At 40.4% G+C, this 19,709-nt stretch overlaps 1 protein-coding gene across 1 annotated transcript in view; it reads left to right on the top strand.

The window, feature by feature from the left end:
* The window catches only part of ptprt (protein tyrosine phosphatase receptor type T), a 438,297-nt gene that overhangs the window by 280,254 nt on the left and 138,334 nt on the right, over window positions 1-19,709 (top strand). The window contains exon 17 of the mRNA XM_078247539.1: window positions 16,843-16,978. Within this exon, the coding sequence (XP_078103665.1) occupies window positions 16,843-16,978 (136 nt within the window). The remainder of the gene's footprint in view (window positions 1-16,842; window positions 16,979-19,709) is intronic.

Genomic DNA, 19,709 nt, shown 5'->3' with positions numbered 1-19,709 from the left:
AATTCCGTTAAGTGTGACTGATGATTGACAACCATAGCATTTTGTCATGAAATATCTCACTCCCAACTCATAAAACAGGGATGCTTGGTCAGGTGCCTTTGTCCTTATTGACGCTAAAAGTCTCCTTTAGCGTCATATAACACGCTTTAACTAAACGCGCTTGGTCGGGACTATTGGCGTCCCTTTTGACGAAATTTTGACCTTACATAATACTCGCTAAACCCCGTGTAGATGCTGCTCTCCTCGGTACGTTCTACAAACACGCTGAAGGACGGCTTTTTCGTCGCTTCAGACGCTGACAGCCAATGTACAAATGTTCGTGTTGTATGAGTTGAGTGAGAACGAACTGAGTGAGAACGGGTTGTCATAGAAGATACACACTGTTGCACAGCAGTCTGTAGCTTTGAATTAACTGTAGCTTTAAACTTGCTAGTTTGGCACCAACAATGTAAATGATGAAGCCCGGAGCAGCTGATATCTTGCATTTATGGTAACATATGGTTCTGCATCAGTTTTAGCACTTTTCATAAAAAAAAAGATTGACATTCTATTGTGCATAGTCATGTATGCTATTGAATATATATTTTGTGTGGACAAAGCGATGCGTTGCACTGAGTTCAGTCAGTTTTCATTATAAATGTCCTGTTCTGATAATAGCTTCATAATTGCATTTCTTGCCTTGCATTTATTGCAAGTCACTGGGAATGAGTTAGAGCTGTGCCATTTCTCGCCTTTTTGGTTCCAGGTGATTTTTATAATATCAAGGCCCTTCCTCCCCCTGCGAGCTTTTGTGGCTGTCACTTACAGCAGCTGCCTCCCAACATGTAACTCACTTTGGCCTTTGGCTTTGTTACCTTGTCAGAAACAAATTCCCTTCAAGGGGGAATCAAAGTTCTATTCGAACACAACATGTTTTGTGTATCCCCGTAATTGATTTGGTCATCATATGACATGGTGTTGCATTTTGGGATTTTTTTTTCAGAAAATGGGTACAGTGGGGATATGGAAGCTGTCATGTAGCTGTCAACAGAACCTAGATTGGAGAGATAATGGATAATACATATGGTATAATACACACACACTCTTACAAACACGCAAAACATTTAAACACTCCGAAACACACAAAGTACAGGAAACACACACACACACACACACACACACACACACACACACTGCATGCTATGGATTCACCTTGTTACACAAAAGCTGTACTCAGTAATTTCTATAAAAATGATGATCCCAGGATGAGGAATTGAGTTTAATTCTCAAAAAAGTAATGAAATGCAATGTAGCCACACACACACACACACACACACACACACACACACACACACACACACACACACACACACACACACACACACACACACACATATTTACAAGTCCAGAGAGAGACACATTTACAAAGACACACATGTATATGCAGGTGCATTGTTAGATATACATAACTATACAAACACACACATGCACACAGTATTCAAATCACGGTCAAAGGCACATTTACAAAAATAAAGACACACACACACACACACACACACACACACACACACACACACATAGACGCAGAGCGCTGTGGCAGCATAGTTCAGATTAGTAATCCTGTTAAACACACTCAGCCATGCTAACACTAATCCACAGAGGATGCACCCCACAGCTGCTGACAGACAATACCTAAAAACTAAACCTTCACATAAACCCTGAAATGAGACACACATGCATGCATATACACATAGTTCATGACCTGCGTAACACATGCAATTTCAAGATGTGTACAGACATTTCTTTGCATGCACACACAAACTAATATTGCCTCAATCCCCAAATATATACTTTATTTTACTTTCCATTTAAATGCATTACAAAATGGATATATATCATAATAGCAAGGAAGTCAGTCGTTGCGCATACACACTCAGACATGACACACAAAAACATACATAGAAAACAACAGAATAAAGGGAGGAAAGTTCATTTGTATGTGCGCGCACACACACACACACACACACACACACACACACACACACACACACACAGATAGACAGAGAAATACAGCATTTAATATGCGATTCAGGGCTGCTGCCGTGTGTTTGTAGCTCGGAGAATCAATCTTCTCTCCATTTGGATGAGATTATGTTTTTAATATCTCTGGTTTTTCCCATAATTCCTTCCTGATAATTGTATCATGCTCTCCAAGTAAGCACAATAAAAAGCAAATAAAAAGCAGAGAAATGTATAAATGAAAAGGATATTACGCAAGTGCACACGTACACATGCACGCACAGCTTATGTGATACAATACATTCTGGGGATATATCATCACCAGCCCATTGTTGTCACAGTTATAATGGCAAACACTGAGGCGGTCATTAATACTTCTATTCTGTATTAATACTTTCTTAGACATAACACAGGAGCACCGAATTAGTAGTAGTAGAATTAGTATATCCCAACACAATACTTTACTTCCACTCAACATTTTGGGGATTTTTGTAAAGTCAATGCCATACTGCTCACAAAAATACCCTCTTACAGTAACAGCGTTCAACATTCAACAGAAGAATAAAGGCCTTTACAAAGCAGGGGCATGACAAATAAACAATATGAAAATACAGAATAATCACCTGCGAATATTTCACATCAAAACTATTCATAGCGGCAGCGATGCAAATTTGCGACAGTTGTTCAATAAAAGTTTTGTATATTTGCGCCAAGCTCATCTCCCACGGCGGTGGGACAGTTTGACTTCGAGCTCGGAACTCGGACAACCTGGCGGTACCCCGAGCTAAAAATCCAACGTGGCTGCTCCGTGCATCAACGGTTGTGAAAGCTGTAGTAACGTACAGTTATTAGCACTTCTGTCTTATTTGTGTCTCAGTCGTACACACAGTCCTGTCCAACATCTATCAGTGGACATGTTACTGTGCTGTTTGTACGCACAAAATACAGCGTAATCCATTGTTATCAACTGCCCCGTCTCCCCCTGTGCTGTCCCACCACCGTCCGGAAGCCAAAGCAGGAAAAGCTAACAAGCTACAGTAAGCTATTTAATTGCGTTTCCTTTTAGCAAAATACTCGTGAGTGGATTTAATTCCTTCTGGTAAACAGTTACACAGTGTAGCTATGGATTGAAGATAGAGCGTAGCATATGTCTAGGACTTTTATTGTGAAAGGTAAGAACGGAAAGAGTGTCTCCGGTAAACGCTGCCTTTGTCAAGGTTGATAGTACTAATACAGTTTGCTGTCTATACAGCCTCCTGTTGTTGTTTTATGATCCTCATATTAAGTAAACAACACAATGTGATTGGTTGGTGTCTTTAATTGCGGTGCCGAAAACTCAGGAAAATCAACCTTCTTCCCAAAAAGAATTAGGTCGCACTATCGAGGGGCAACATTTGTATTCTGTCTGAAAGTACTCATGACATAAAACTACAGTTTGAAAAAATATATTGACGTGGTCAAAAACAACCTGGTGTTTAAAGGCCTTAAAGGAGCAACCACTGGCTTATAGTTGATTCTTTGTTTTATGAGAGTACTGCATAATGTAATAAAATAGGTAATTGATGGAAAATATATAATAATAAGTATTAGTATATCCATGTCCCCCAAAAACTCAATTCCGCAGTTTATCTCTCCTCTTTGTATATTGACTGTATAACGTAGACCTTGGAACCAAATTTAATTTGATGCTTTTTTACGATGCTATTCCTAGCAATTTCAAATAATGTTTTTTGGGGTTTTTTTTAAGAATATTTGTTGTGCATTTCTACCTTTAATCATCAGGAGAGACATGAAAGGGGAGAGAGATGGGGAAGACATGCAGGAAACCGCCGAAGGTCGGATTCAAACCCTGGGCCTCCTCGTCAAGGAATAAAACTCTTTACGTGGGCGTGCGCTCTACCAACTGAGCTACCCGGGCGCCCATGTGTGTGTGTTTCCCTTAATAACAGAAAGCATGTATCGTTTACCATTGCAGTATCACTTCCCACTATATTTACAAGCTAGAGAGTGAGTATCTCTGTGCTTATATTCATTAAAATGTGTGTTGCTCTCCATGCCTACAGTATTCCCCTAGTAGGACAGCATTGTGAAGGCCAAGTGGTTGTGAATTCTGGCGTCTACAGAGACAGTCAGAGCTGTTATACCTCTCAGATCTGTATTTTATTTCTTTCTCCTGGGAGGATTTTACAAGAAAAGTAAAGATTTAAGATGCTCTTCTGGCCATTACCATGCAGCCCCACCCTACTCCTCTCTTTAAGCTCTTCTACACAACATGTACAGATGGGCGTTGTTGTATTTAGCAAGAATGTAGGTTGATAAACAGCCGAGATGGATATAAGAAATTTCTTTTGTTTGGAAAAGAGCATTTGAGCAAACATTTCCAGTTCATAAAATTCAACCTTTATTCTGTCTATATATGCTCAACGCATTCTCATAAACAGGTCCGTATGATATCGTATGAAAATGTATGCACACCAAAACGTATGATATCCTACGAAATTAGGAGACCTCCTGCTGGTCACGTGACGCCGGGTGATCACGTGACACTGGTTGGCTACGAGCTCCATGAAGCCGAGCAGTAGTTGCTAGTTGTTTAAGCCACTACAGAGCTTCGTGACACCTGCTGCAGGCCTCCATTGTATCAGTGGTAGTTGGTGGTTCAGTTGCCCAAAAATAGGTGACTTTGAGCTGGGTACAAAGTACCGCGAGCTGCCGGTCGTTTCGGCGGACATTTCGGTTAAATTTACACCACAAAATGTGCGTTTTGCAGCGACGAAAGTTAAGACTACACACCAAAACGACTAGTTAAGATTAGGAAAAAGATCGTGGTTTTGATTAAAACACTAATAAGTAACACACATTTCCTGGGTGAAAGGCTTTCCCCGGGAAGCGAACTCCGTTCCCTGGCTTTAAAGTTCATTTGCATATTTATACAGCGGCCGTCAATGTAGTGAATACAGCAACAAAACAATTAAAAGTGGAATGCTTACGAATTACAGTGCTTAACTTTTCGTAGCTCTTTGAATTAATGGTTCATGAGAACAGGCTGATATGATGAAGATTCACTATTCCTATTTCTGGCCACGTAGTTGGTTGCCCACAGCAACATTGCCCATTGTAAGGTAATAAGGGCAAGTGTCAGCAAAGACCTTTTCATCTTGTGATGCTTAAAGAGTAATGATCTTCGGTAATTATGGAGACTTTTTTTGATAACTGGAGACATGTAAAATGTCTGAATATAGTATAAAATAGGAAATATATAGAAAATATAGTTCTTAGTGTATTCAATAGAGAAGTAAACTGAATTAAAACTACTTGGTTCTTTAACCTCCACATGCTTTTACTAAAAATATATGTAAAATATAATGTAAGACATCAGGTTATTGGATCTATATTTTGAGATTGGATTACACAACATTCCTGTTCCATATTACCTCAAACCACTCTGTGTGGTTAAAGGGATACTTTGGATAGTTTGAAGTTGGGTTGTATGAGGTACTTATCAAAAATGTTTATATTACCTACAGTAGATGCCCCCAGTTTGGAGAAGCAGACAGCAGTACCGACACGGAAGCTAAGCGGGAGTTGCTGGTTTACCGCTGCCTCCATCGGTTAGTTTGTTTGTGTTATTGCGGGACTTTGGTGAATCCGAACTAACACTTTAAAACACAAAGGTCACACCAAAACAAAAACACATTAACCAATAGAGGCAGCGAAAGATCAGCTTATGAAGAGAGCATAGATAACGTCTTCAGTTTCCTGTCTGAAAGGGCTGTCTAGCAGCAAGGTAAAGCTGTGAAAATATTGTAAATATAGCGTACAGTAAACTGATCTGGATGGTTTTCGTTGTGTAAAATCTGTCTCCCTGCTGCCCCTGTCCACAGTGGTACATTGCTTAGATTCTGTGTCGGTACTCCTGTCTGCGTCTCCCAACTGGGGGCGGGCCAACTGCCATCTACTGTAGCTAATACACTACAGTAGCTAACTGCTCCAGTGCTGCCGGAAATTCGCGCTGGAAATTCTGCCGGATGTCCCTCTTTTCAGCCTGATGTCCGTCACCTTCCGCTTTCTTTGTGTTGGCATTCTAAACTCCGGTGGATTTCTAAGGACTATGGTTAACTTCTCCTCAGATCTCTGCAGGGTAAATCCAGACAGCTAGCAAAACTATCTGTCCAATCTGAGTTTCCTGTTGCACGACTAAAACAACTTTTGAACGTACACGTTCCACCAAAACAAATTCCTTCCCGAGGCTATTTTGCAGCGGCACCGTTGCTCAGTCCAGCGCTTAGCGGCGCCCAAGACGATTGTGATTGGTTTAAAGAAATGTCAATAAACCAGAGCACGTTTTTCTCCCATCCCAGAATGTTGTGTGGAGGAAGGTCTGGCAATGCAAGACTAATACTAACTAATACACTGACTATGGAGAAGTAGCTCATAAAACCTCACTTCAAAAAATCCAAACTATTGCTTTAAGTACTTGTTACTGAACTTTAGTTAGTGTTAAGTTCTTGGGACCAATGTGAGAGCAACGTCCTGCTAGACATTTCCATTTAAAAAAAGATGGACCTGGCCAAACATAATGTTTAGGTATGAGGCCCTCTACAGTGCCAATTGCCTTTTTTAGAGACATGATATGCGCCAAGGAAATAATACCCACGCCACCTGCCAGTACCGGTGGCAAGACAGCAAGATGGATCAATAAATTGTACATACTTAAGAGCCACCTGTTAGCGGACAGTGACAACGCCACAATAAATGAGGCAGCGGCGTCCTCCATATTGCATTTGCACCCGTTGTCAATCAATCCTAATTTGCTGTGACAATATCCTTCGTCTCAACTTTTACCCCCTTGTAAAGCATGCAGTCGCATTAGATAATTTTCCTCTGCACTGGTCAGAACCCTGTCACAGTTGGCCTGATTGGCTGAGCGGCTCCAGAGCTGGCCAATCACAATGTTAAATGGAGCTGAACCCATCGCCAGATGGGGTCCTCTGCTGTTACATCATGAACTGTTGAACCCAATCAGCACGCAGGACGGTGAAGTGTGAACAAATGGGGTCACACTGTAATGTGTCAGGTGATACATATTGCGGATCACTCAGGGGGCAAATTGAGGTTTAATACACCTGTGGGGTGATTATCAAGGCATAGGCTACAGGAAATGTGTGAACTGGTCTCTGCATGATCGCTTGAGGCTCTCATGTAACTATAATGGGAGACACAGACAAGCTGAAATTTACACTTCTATACACCTCTGCTGATTACGGCCACAGAAAGTGTCCTTCCTGCTGTAGGTTATTTTCCAGTAGCGTTCAAAGGATAGAAATAAAAACTGCAGGCCTCACACGCATGTGTATCTTGGCGTTTTGTCTAAAAAACGAGTCGGTTGAATAAACACTTGCAAAAATTGCTTGGGTTGAAATTTGCACATTCAGTTGTATCTACTCTGATGAGGATTAACTGCTTTACGGCTCTTGTAGTAATTGTACAACATAGTTGCAGGAGAAATGCATAAGTGTCGAGTGAAGAACATTTGATATTTCCGGTGTGTGTTGGCAGTACGCTCAAAAGTGTTGCAGCAACAAATGCTGAAATGTACCACACCATGTTAATTTAATTGAGCTGTGTGACATAACTTCTGACTACACCAAATACATAACAAAGGTCTGTCATACAGACACATTATTAGTGTCTGACTCTGTTAAAAGATGGAAAAATGGTAGAATTACCATAAACTACTATATCTGTGAACTCTCTCTTTAACAAGTCACACACATGTAGGCTATGTAATCTTCTTTTGATAACTAATGGAATACCTAATGGAATATGCTTTTCCCCTCCATTCACTGAGCCTCCCCTGAAATAGCTTTGAGCCCCCCTGGGGAGGCCCGCCTCCTACTTTAAAAACCTCTGGTGTAGAGTGATGAGAGTACACAAAATAGATGAGCCCCAAAACTGTATGGAAATAAATGTATTGAGTACAGCTGTGTTTCAAAATGACGTCATCTTCAGGTCTTTTTCTTTCTCGTTATTGGTTTTGCCTTTTGTCAATGCATCTCTGCGATAAAGTCATGTGCAAACACTACTTTTTGGCATCCTGCTATAGCCTACTGAATATAATTTCTACTTGTAAGGGTCAAGTATCACTAAGAAGGCTAATGTATATCTAAAAAGAAGTGCTGCTGAGACAGTCTGAGAGTTGTTGGTAGCACATTTCGACATCTGAGTAGGGGTTTACTTCCCCAAACAGACCGTATGCCACTAAACCTAATGAACAAATAAAGAGTAGGACTCCTTTTTCTAAAGGAGGGATAGAGAAAGAAGGAGAGATTTAAGCGCCTCTAGTTAGGGGACAGAGATGGAGGGGGGAGAGAGAAATTCTAGATTATATTCTCTGTCTAGAAAAATTAGAGTGAGAGAGAAAGATAGATGAGCTTTTCTGTCTCGAAAAGCAATAGAGGGGATATATATATATATATATATATATATAGAGAGAGAGACAGGGAGAGAGATATGAGCTTTTCTGTCTAGAGAAGCAAGCGAGGGGATATTAGATTAGATTAGATTAGATTCAACTTTATTGTCATTGTGCAGAGTACAAGTACAAAGACAACGAAATGCAGTTTGCGTCTAACCAGAAGTGCAAAAAAAGCAGAAAAGTGCAATGTGATATACAAGTATAGACAGGTGGTGTATAGGCAGGACAAGAAATATATCGCAGTGTTATAAGAGCAGAATAAATATGGCTATGTAATATGAACAATGTATGAACAACATGTACAGATATGTGCAATGTAGTAGCATTTACATTATACTAGTAGTAAGAATAATATAGATATAGGCAGTGTAGCAGCAGAATATATAATAAGAAAAATAGGTTAAGTACGGATATTCTGAATGAAACATATAGACAGATATGTAGAGTATGTACAGCTATGTGCAGTGTGTTAACAGTACCATTGTAGTGCAGAAACAGTAACATTATAAGAGTAGTAAGAACATGTGTATGTGCAGGATGAATAGTATGAAGAGCAGTAGAATCCGGCTATGTATAGGTGTAATTTCAGTACATACATTTGTAAATAAATAAATAGAACAGTATGGGTGGGGTAGGGTAGTGCAAATTGTCCGGGGGGGGCTTAGTAGGTTAAATTGTCACCGGGATGAAGAGCAAGAGTTCAGTAGGATGACAGCCGAAGGAAAGAAGCTTCCTCTGAACCTGCTGGTTCAGGTAAGGAGAGACCTGAAACGACTCCCGGAGGGGAGTGGTGTTAACAGTCTTTGATGATGCTGCGCGCCTTATGCAAACATTGCTTGCCCTGGATGGTCTCGATGGAGGGGAGTGAGGAACCAGTGATGCGTTGGGCAGTTTTCACCACCCCTGCAGTGCTTTCCGGTCATGGGCAGAGCAGTTGCCATACCAGACTATGACACAGTTGGTCAGGATGCTCTCGATGGTGCAGCGGTAGAAGTTCACCAAGATCTGAGGGACCTTCTCGAGTCTCCTCAGAAAGAAGAGACGCTGGTGAGCCTTCTTCTTGATGTTGAGGGTCCAAGAGAGGTCCTCAGAGATGTGGACACCCAGAAACTTGAAGCTGGTGACACGCCCCACCTCAGTCCTGTTGATGAGAATGGGTGTGTGTGTGTGCTGGCTTTAGACTTCATGATGTCCACAATGAGCTCTTTGTACTTCTTGGTGTTGAGAGCCAGGTTGTTGTCAGTGCACCACGATGATAGGTGCTGGACCGTCTCCCTGTAGGCCGTCTCATCGTTGTCGCTGATGAGACCAATCACCGTAGTGTCACCTGCAAACATGGCAATGGCGTTAGAGCCATGTACAGGTGGTCAGTCGTAGGTGAAGAGGGAGTAAAGGAGAGGGTTCAGCACACAACCCTGTGGTACGTTGGTGTTCAGGGTGATGGTTGATGAGGTGTGATTATCTAACCTAACAGACTGAGGTCTGTTGGTTAGGAAGTCCAGAATCCAGTTACAGAAGGAGATACTGATGCCCAGTTCACTGAGTTTGGTAATCAGTTTGGAGGGGATGATGGTGTTGAAAGTTGAACTAAAGTCAATGAACAGCATTCTCACATAGGTGTTGCTATTGTCAAGGTGGGACAGGGCAGAGTGAAGTGCCGTGGAGATGGCATCCTCTGTGCTCCTGTTCTGACGGTAGGCGAATTGGAAGGGGTCCAGTGAGGGTGGTAAGCAGGTCTTGAGATGGGCCAGGACCAGCCTCTCGAAGCACTTCGATGTGGGGTGAGTGCAACTGGACGGAAGTCATTAAGGCTTGTTGCCGTGGAGTGTTTTGGCACCGGCACGATGGAGGTGGTTTTAAAGCACGCGGGGACAGCTGCCTGGGCTAGTGACAAATTAAATATGTCAATCCAAACCTCAGTCAGCTGCACAGCGCAGACCCTGTACGTGTCCGGGGATACCATCAGGACTAGCAGCCTTGCGTGCATTAATCCTGCTCAGTGCCACACACACATCGGTGGTGGAGAGTGTGAGGGGCTGGTGATCTATATGTATGTATCTATATCTATAGCTATATATATATATATATATATATATATATATATATATATATATATATATATATATATATATATATAGATAGATAGATATATGTATTAGGGCTGTCAGCATTAATGCGTTAATCACTATGTGATTAAGGGCCGAGCATAACGCGTTAATTTATTTTAATCGCATTAATCGCATGGAGCCATTTATTAATTTATTTTCACTCCACTCAGCTTTGCGTCGTGCCTAACAGGCTACTATTTTGACCCTTTGCCGCACTTTGCCATACTTCCTCGTAACACATCCTGCTGCTGCAGACTGCAGGCATGATGGAGAAAGACAGCAGCAACGAAATTCTGAATGGCGCTTTTTATTTTCCAAAACTCCCGGTCGGGTCAAAAGCCATATGCACATTGTGTAAAGCTATAAAAAATATCACCGAAGCACGTCAAGCTTGAACATTTTTCTTTTGTTTACAGTAAATAAATGAATAATAAACATCTTAAAATCAAGTTCATGAAGTCACTTTCTTTGCATTCATTTCACTCATTATGTACTTAAAAACAGTTCTGAAATGCAAAATAATAGAATTTTAATCATTTGAAAAAACGTGATTAATCGCGATTAACTATAGAAATTCAGCGATTAATTGCGCTTAAAAGAATGAATGTTTGACAGCCCTAATATATATATATATATATATATATATATATATATATATGAGAGAGAGAGAGAGAGAGAGAGAGAGAGAGAGAGAGAGAGAGAGGGAGAGATATGAGCTTTCCTGTCTAGAAAAGCAAGTGGTTAGGTGTAATGTGAGACCCCATTCCCTTTTTATGTCTCTATCTCTGTTCTTTTATGTGTGGGAGTGGCAATCTGCTTCCAAAAAAGACAACGCCGGGCAGGAAGACCACTGCTAAGAGAAAACCTCTCCTTACACCGCAGTATACTGCTCAATCAGCGTGAAGGATGATGCAACGTCTGCCCTTCACCTTTATGCGTATGAGTATATTTGCATATACTGTTAACTAACAGTCATATGTTTCTAAGTGCACATTGGATATCCTTTTTCTCACCAAGGAACGTGTCGAGAATCCAGCGCTTTCAAAACGTACAGCACTTAAATATTGAATATTTGATCTCTCATTTCTGAAAACAGGGAGAAAAGGTGACATTTTCTTCTGCATTAAAGCATAGAATGAAGAGTGACAGAAGTATTTTGTTAATTTTTCAACAAAAAAAAGGTGACAGCTTCAAGACGAGGGAAGCTGTACGTGATGGGATTACAAAGACAGTGAAAGTGTTGTCATTGAAGGCATTCAGGCTTGTTTAAAGGAACATGTCATTACGGCAGACATTGAGGACCGCGGCAGCTATTACCCAGCGTGCCAAGGTTAGGTGCTGAAGCCGTGAGCTCAGTGGATTCCACTGCCAACCTTGTGTTGTTATTGCAGAGGGGGCGAAGATGAGCGAGACAGGGGATTAAAACCCAACTCCCACGCAGCAGTATTACTCTATTAATGGGCTGTCTTTTGTCTATCAAGGTTATAACAACACGCCGCGCGGTGCGTATCAGTGAGAGAACAGCTGCATTCATGTGTAGTATCTCTGGGTTTCTCTCATCTTTCTCTCGTCTTGTCTTCTCTTTGTTTTCACTCATGTCAGGTTTTTATTTTTATTTTTTTGATTCTCCTACCATGCTTTCCTCCTTTTTTTCCTCAGCTGGTCCTTCTTTGGTAACAGTTTATAATAACCATCACTAATAAATGGTTAAATTGATAGTTAATTAAACTTTAGTTAATAGTTATTGTACTGTTAACGGACAATGGCATGATGATTTATGGTTACCAATTATCAGTGATGTTATAATTGTTGTTTTGTCATTAGTTTAGTTTTATAAAATAATGAATTCAAACATTTAGGTAGATAGTGAATACCTTGTCAATGGTTAGTACTTGTTTCGCAAACCATCTATAATCTGTGTAGTTAGATGCAACTAATGCTTATAATAATGAGTTAAAGGTGCCGTAGGTAGGATTGCGAAGATCCAGGACTCAGCCAAAAAATTTGAACATCGACAACTTCTGAATCCCTCCCCCCCTTTCCGCTAAAGCCCAAAACGGTCTCCTAAGCCCCTCCCCCCACAAGGGAGAATGAATGCGTGTGCATCTGAACAGGGAGCTGTGGATTTTTGCAAATCACACTACAGGCTGTAGGTGGTGCCAGAGGAGCCGGATTTCTTTTTAATGACCTGCTTCATGTAGTTTTATTGGAACATAGGGTCAGTTTCAGCAAATGTGACAGAAAGTTAGTTTTATAAGTCTTAACTACTGCACCTTTAATGAGTAATAAGTGGTTTATAAAGCATCAAGTAACATTCATTTGGCCCCAATAACAAAAAAAATGGCGATCTGTAAAATAGATGATTATTGATGATTTGTACACTTTTTTTTTGTTTATAGATGGTTTACAAACTCCTTATTAACCATTAACAAGGCATTTTAATCATCAAATGCAACTATATAATAGTATTCCAAATAGTGTTTATTGACAGTTTATAAATGTCTTAAACATTTGAAAACATAATATATAAAATGTTATGACGTGAGCAGCAATAACTAATAATAATGTATACTTTATTAATCCTGCAAGGGAAATTACAATGTTTTTTCTCTGTTGTTATTTTATACACACTGGCCTGAATTACACACACTTGCTGAGTGCTTAGGGACCGTCTACAAACTACAACACAGAAAAGAGATACAACAAAAATATGTAGGCTATTAATTTAATGACTAAATAAGGCAGTGTCTCCAAACTTACCTCAATTATAACATGTCTCCTGCTAGTTGTACTACAGCACTTACTTTAAAAAAAATAAGCATATGCCTATTTTTGAAAATATGTTTGCATCTCTTTTCGGTGTTGTAGTTTGTAGACGGTCCTGAAGCACTCCTTTCGGTATCAACACCAGAACTAAACAGAGCTGAATTAGCAGAACTTGTATGCATTTCTTTCACATCTACTGCAGTCAGATTCACTATGTTCACTCGGAAGGAATCACTTCACATGGGTAGGCACCTTTAATGACATTTTGAACATGTTAAGAGGCTAAAAACAGGTTTAAGCCTGTTGGGTGCTAATGCTAGCAGGAGGATAACACGGTGTAGGCAGCACCGATTGTTTTCGTTTTTCTCGCTACTGACAGCACTCCAAATGTACAAACAACAGAGCTACGTGTTGAAATCGACCGGAATTCTCCTTTAACAGTAAAATAACCTAGCAAAAGTTTAAATAACTATCAAGTAACTATTTATTAGTGATGGTTATTGTAAAGGTGTTACCCCTTCTTCCATCTCTTTCTCATCATTTACTTTCATCATCTCTCTGGCCTTCCAAACATTTCTGACTTTCATCATTTCTTGATGTTTCTCCACCAATTCTATCTATTTTAGTGTTCCCCGTGCTCACGCACTCGTTCATTCACATCTCCTCATGTACCTCTTTCTTTCGTGTGTCCCTTTTTTAATTTAGTTATCCATTTTTTTTTTTGTATGTCTATTTATCTCTTCTCTTATGCCCTCACCAACCCTACCTGTATCCGTATTTTTGTATCTCTGGGTTATGTGACCTCGCGTCCATCCTCCATCCTCCCACAGACCGCAGCAGCTTTATTAATATTTGTGTTAGTCTGCTTTTCGTTTCTGTCCGATAGAGCGGCATCTCTTTTAAGAGTTGAAAGTGTAACTTCGACTAGAGCCGGTGTTTGAGGAACGCTTGTGTTAACCGCAAAAAAACCACTGGCAGGTATTCACTGGGGATGCAGTTTTGTTCTGTGGCTGCAGAATGTCTGTGAAGGGCGCAGCACGTACTGTACAGCTCAAATTGCTGTTTCCGATGTATGCATTGAATTCTTAAATGTTACTCTTTCAAACCATCTGATGGAAACACACTTACCGCAATTTGAATGTCCTATTTTGCGACTTTTCCAAAGTTTGCTTAAAATTTGATTGACAGTTGAATGGAAACACGTCTATAATTACTTTAAAGACCTCATATTATGCTCATTTTCAGGTCCATAATTGTATTAAGAGGTTGTACCAGAATAGGTCTTACATTTTCAAAAAAAAACACCATATTTGTGTCGTACTGCACATTGCTGCCTGTGTGTTGAGCTCTCCGTTTTAGCTACCGGGTGAGCCATCTCACTTCTATTCCAGGTTGCACCTGCGCGGTAAGGACTGACAAGTAAGCCAGTGTGTTCACTCATTCAGTCTGAGCCAGATCCCGAAACCCATGCAGAACAACCCGAACAGGCTTCTCAACCTAGACTGGAGCGAGACGTTTCAGAGTGGTTGAAGTTATTTCAATGTTAACACATTAGTCTTTCATACGTAATATTTTTAATTCCGCCCTGTCTCCCGGACATGGCGATAGAACTATCTTAACTCTTGGGGCCTCCGCTGTAACTAGCTTGGTTTGAGGGCGTGCCGCGCTAGCAGCAAGGCGAGCATTATAACGCGTGTTCCAAAGTGACGCAAAATGACGCGCGTTCGTCACGGAAGTAAAGGCTGGACTACAATAGAGCTGTTTGGAGCAGTTAGTGAACAGTGTTTTCTGTTGGAGATGGTAACTCCCTTTGGGGTGGACTTTGGGCTTTTTCACTTTGTAAACCGATTACACGCACAAATAAACACAATAAAAGAAAGGGGAAAAAGCCAAAACGCAAAATATGAGCACTTTAAGATATCTAAAAGATAGCGGTGGCAGCAAACTTGATCGCAAAAGTTAAGAATTCAATCTCAGATGTTTTTTTTGCACCAGAAAGAAAACATGTCAAAAGTAGTTTAAATGCTAAAACGGTTTGAAATATAAAAGATGTCTTGTATCTTAATGATGTATTAACTTGAAATCACTTACGAAACAAAACAAAGCGTGTGTTTAATCAGTCCAATGTTGAAATGAGGAAGTTCAAGCAGCAAGCAGGACGCAGAGTATCTTAACCCTTACTTTACCTTCCTTCTACTTCACTGGCTGCCCATTCCTCATTCAGTCTGATGACAGTCAGAGTCGGGGCCTCTACATCAACCCATACAGTGATAGCTGTGCTCTTACCTGCGTTCAGATGTTTTGTCCTTCTGTAAAATCCAACCTTCCCCGAATGTTGTTTCCTATCCACTGTGTTTGCACATTTGTTTGCCAGCTTATTTGATTCTCCATCTGCATGTTTGGAGTCTAAACCTTGATGTCTTTGTATAACTTCTGCATTTGTGCATTCTTTGTCCTTGGGCAGTTTTCAGTGTTTGTAACACGGATTAAAGTCGGGAATCACACATTTAAACAAAAAAAAGAAAGAAAATGGTTGCTTTGAAATTGTTTGCACTCTCCTTTGTCTTCCTTCCTCGTTTGAAACACGGGACATTTTTGTTCGTGTTCTTGATGTTTTGTAAATTTAGCATAGTGCAAAGAAATAGATTTTCATCAATTCACAATGCGCTAGCTTCTTTGGAGCTGCAATATAGTTTTTTTTTAACGTGATATATGTTTGTTAATATCATGTCCATGGTCCCCACGTGGCTGGATTTCACTGTAAAGTGTTACATGTGCTTCACGATGTCATTTTCCATGGTGTTCAACGATGTAAAGCTCTCTGGCAGTGGCACCTCCAAATGAGTTTAACTTGTTGCAACATTTGTCCCAAAAACCCCCCCCCAAAAAATGACAAAAAAAAAAAAAAAAAAATAGATCGAAAAGATAACCCGTTTAAAGTCTGAGTTGCATTTTTGAACAAAAGCTTCTGGAGTTTCTTTAGTGTGTCTGCTGATGTTTTCATCCCCCTGCATGATGTTTGAGTTGTGTTTGACTCTTTTCATATGAATGAATATGAATGAGTATCTTCATCTTGGGATCGAGTGTGACCAGTATGCTTTTGTTTGTGGCTTACACATGTATGTTCTGTGTGTGTATGTAAGAAAGCCTGTGATTATCAAGGATGGCTACCAAGGTTAAACCATCTGGAGTATGCGTATGTATGTGTGTGTGTGTGTGTGTGTGTGTGTGTGTGTGTGTGTGTGTGTGTGTGTGTGTGTGTGTGTGTGTGTGTGTATGCATGCATGAGTGCCTGATTTTATTTGTGTGTTCGTCCATGTGTGCATGCACCTGTGTGGTTCTTTCTGTGTGAGTGTATGGGCCTTTCTATTTTATATGGTTGCCTACTGACGTGACTTTGTGCATATGTGTGTGTGTGTGTGTGTGTGTGTGTGTGTGTGTGTGTGTGTGTGTGTGGGTGTGTGTGTGTGTGTGTGTGTGGTGTGTGTGTAGGCGCGTCTACCCAGGACTCAGATGCAATGGAGCCAGAGAAGCAGGTGGACAGCACAGTGAAAATGGCCGGAGTGATTGCAGGAATCCTGATGTTCATCATCATCCTCCTCGGCGTCGTCCTCACCTTCAAACGCAGGTAGGCGATAAACACGACATCAGGACATAGTGGCAGACTAACGGTGCTACGTGTGGCATTTTAATGAAAAAATAATAAACCATCAACACATCCATTTTGTATCTTCACTGCGATCCCCTTAACCTTAAGAGATTTGGTATAGCTTTGTGGCACCAAAGCAATTCGCACATCCAACAATTCTTCAATGCAGGTGCGTTGGAAAATAAGAAAAAAAAAAAAGAAAAAAAGGAAGATCCTGCTCTTGCTACAGCATCCCCAGTTTTTTAAAAGAAACTAACCTTTCGGCCCCTCTGGACATTGTAATCATTGTTTGAAACACACTATACGGAGGTCCAGGAGGGCCGAAACATTTCTTCAATAGATGGTGATGCTGTAGCAAGAGCAGAGCACGGGATCTTACTTTTTTTTCAAGTCTAATGGCACAAATCAGGAAAAAGACTTAGAACTGAAACATTTATAGTTTCTGGTGACAGCAGATGGTGAACAAACAGCTGATTGAAAAAAAATCTCTTTAAAGATGGCAGTGTTAAGAGCACCATGGACATGACATAGAGGCTACCAATCTTTTTTTTTTTTTTTAAACAGTAAGTCACTGGACAACTGCATGTGTTGATGAATAGAATACTACATCTAGCACCTTTAATCCACATGACTGAATAGATTGACAGACAGACATATTCATGGATAGAAGTCACAGTGTTAATTTACGATGTTATGCAGGTAGAATGTATGAGCAGATATGCATACATATTCTGTAGGTAGGAACAGATGCTCGAATGATGTTTAATAAGGAATATTAAATCCGAATTGTAGTAATGCTTTTCATGTAGTCTCGGTGTCAGTCAACAAAAATCCTTCTTACAGATTAGTATGTATCAGACATTGCAGGTTATACATGTTATGATTGCGAAGGCCACAGACTTTGATTTAATTTCTTAAGGCGATACAAAAGGTCAGAATTATGTTTTGAATCTGGAGCTGTACTTAATCCTCTCTAACCCTAAGGCAAACATAAATAACAATCATAGAGGTGCCCAGAGTTTAGATATCTAAAACCCTGATGAATTGTACACTATGACTTTTTATTTATTTATTCTTTTTCTCCAGACCTATGTAGCTTCCTGGGTCTTTGTTAACATGCACACTGGCTTGCCACCATCACCTGCCTTCCTTTACTTTCTCTACTTCTCTACATCACACCATCCATTCTCCCATCCCTCTCTGCTCCACTCGCATAATGCTTCTACATTTTGTTTTGCTAGGACTCACATATGTTTGATTGTTTTGTCATTTTTTTTTTAATGTTTGTGTCAATTTATTACTTCACACTAGCCTAGAAATCTAGACGCACCCTAGCGGCAGCAAATGTAATTTGCAGCCAGGGTCTAGTCTAGCAACTCTCCATTGGCTTGCGAGCTGGAAAAACCAAACTCTGGTCAGGCCAATCACGTCGTGTGTAGAGTCGGTGGGCGGGCTTAACATAATGACGGCAGAGTTGCGACGGTTCCGCGTGAATTCCCTGCTACTTGAAAACAAAGAAGATGGCGGCTGTCTTTCGAATCGGCTTTAGCCGCAACTCTGGAAGACTTGGAGTTAAGCACTGAAGTCATTCTTAAAAAAGGAAGTTGTGTTTGGAGTTTTGCCGACCGGATACGGCAAAAGTTTAATCTATCAACTAGCGTTGCTCTGGTTGGCTATGACTGCAGAGGGAATTTGAAAGACAACCGTTTATCCCGCCCCTCGGATTGAGCCCTGCCAATGGTGAGTTCCCAGACCCAACATCTTGATGTGGGTCTGGCTTGTCAGGCTAACTTCACACTTAAAATATAGAGAAAGTTTGCTGAGAAATAATAATAAAAGTAAAGGGCAATTGTTTTGTGTGGTAGTGCAAAAAGAGAAACAACACAATGCAAGCAAATGCATTCCAACAACCACACTGTGGCACTTTTTTGTGATGTTAGCAATTAAAGGCCAAAACTATAGATCAGCTATAGATCGGCAGGTAGGTGAAATGGAAGGCATGATTATTACATGATCTGATCACCCAACAAGTCAAATCCTGAGACTTACAAGCAAACATCAAAATAGATAATGGCGTGGACTGTGAGTGAAGTCACAAATATTGATGGTGGTTTGATCCTCTAAAAGTAGTTTTGTTGTTTTTTTGAAGGAAATTATGCTGACTTTTGCTACTTGTTAATGTATAGAAGATCTTTTATGCGAGTGTGACATTCCTTGTGTCTTTTAGATGTCTTAATACGTTTCAAAATGTCTCTTACAACTGATCATTTTTGTGATCAACATAGAGGGATTGACATCTACAGTGTAACAGTCATGATACAGCCACCAATTAGCAGAAAGCTTGGACAGTTATATTTTTTTATTTATTTTTACCATGAGTAAGAAATAAAATGATAAAAGTTATCAGGTTTATTATATCATACTGCAGCCGTCAGGTTGTGACTTAAGTCTGTCAAGCTGTATTTTCATACTGACAGTATATAACAGGCTGCGGCTGCGGCTGGAAAACGGAAGGATGGGAAATAGTTTTAACATGACTTTAAAATCGACATCCACCGATCCAAAATGCTTATGTTATCATTAGTTAGCTCGTTCTGGTTTCCTAACTGCGTCGCAAATTATAGGAGCTTAGCTTCATGAAGACAGCTAAAGTTAATGTTAGCTGCCCTACAGCTGTCAGAGTTAGCTTCAACTTCATATATTACCTTCT

This window comes from Sander vitreus, chromosome 4 (assembly GCF_031162955.1).
Source record: "Sander vitreus isolate 19-12246 chromosome 4, sanVit1, whole genome shotgun sequence".
Taxonomy (NCBI): Eukaryota; Metazoa; Chordata; class Actinopteri; order Perciformes; family Percidae; genus Sander; species Sander vitreus.
This window is presented reverse-complemented; position numbering and strand designations above follow the sequence as displayed.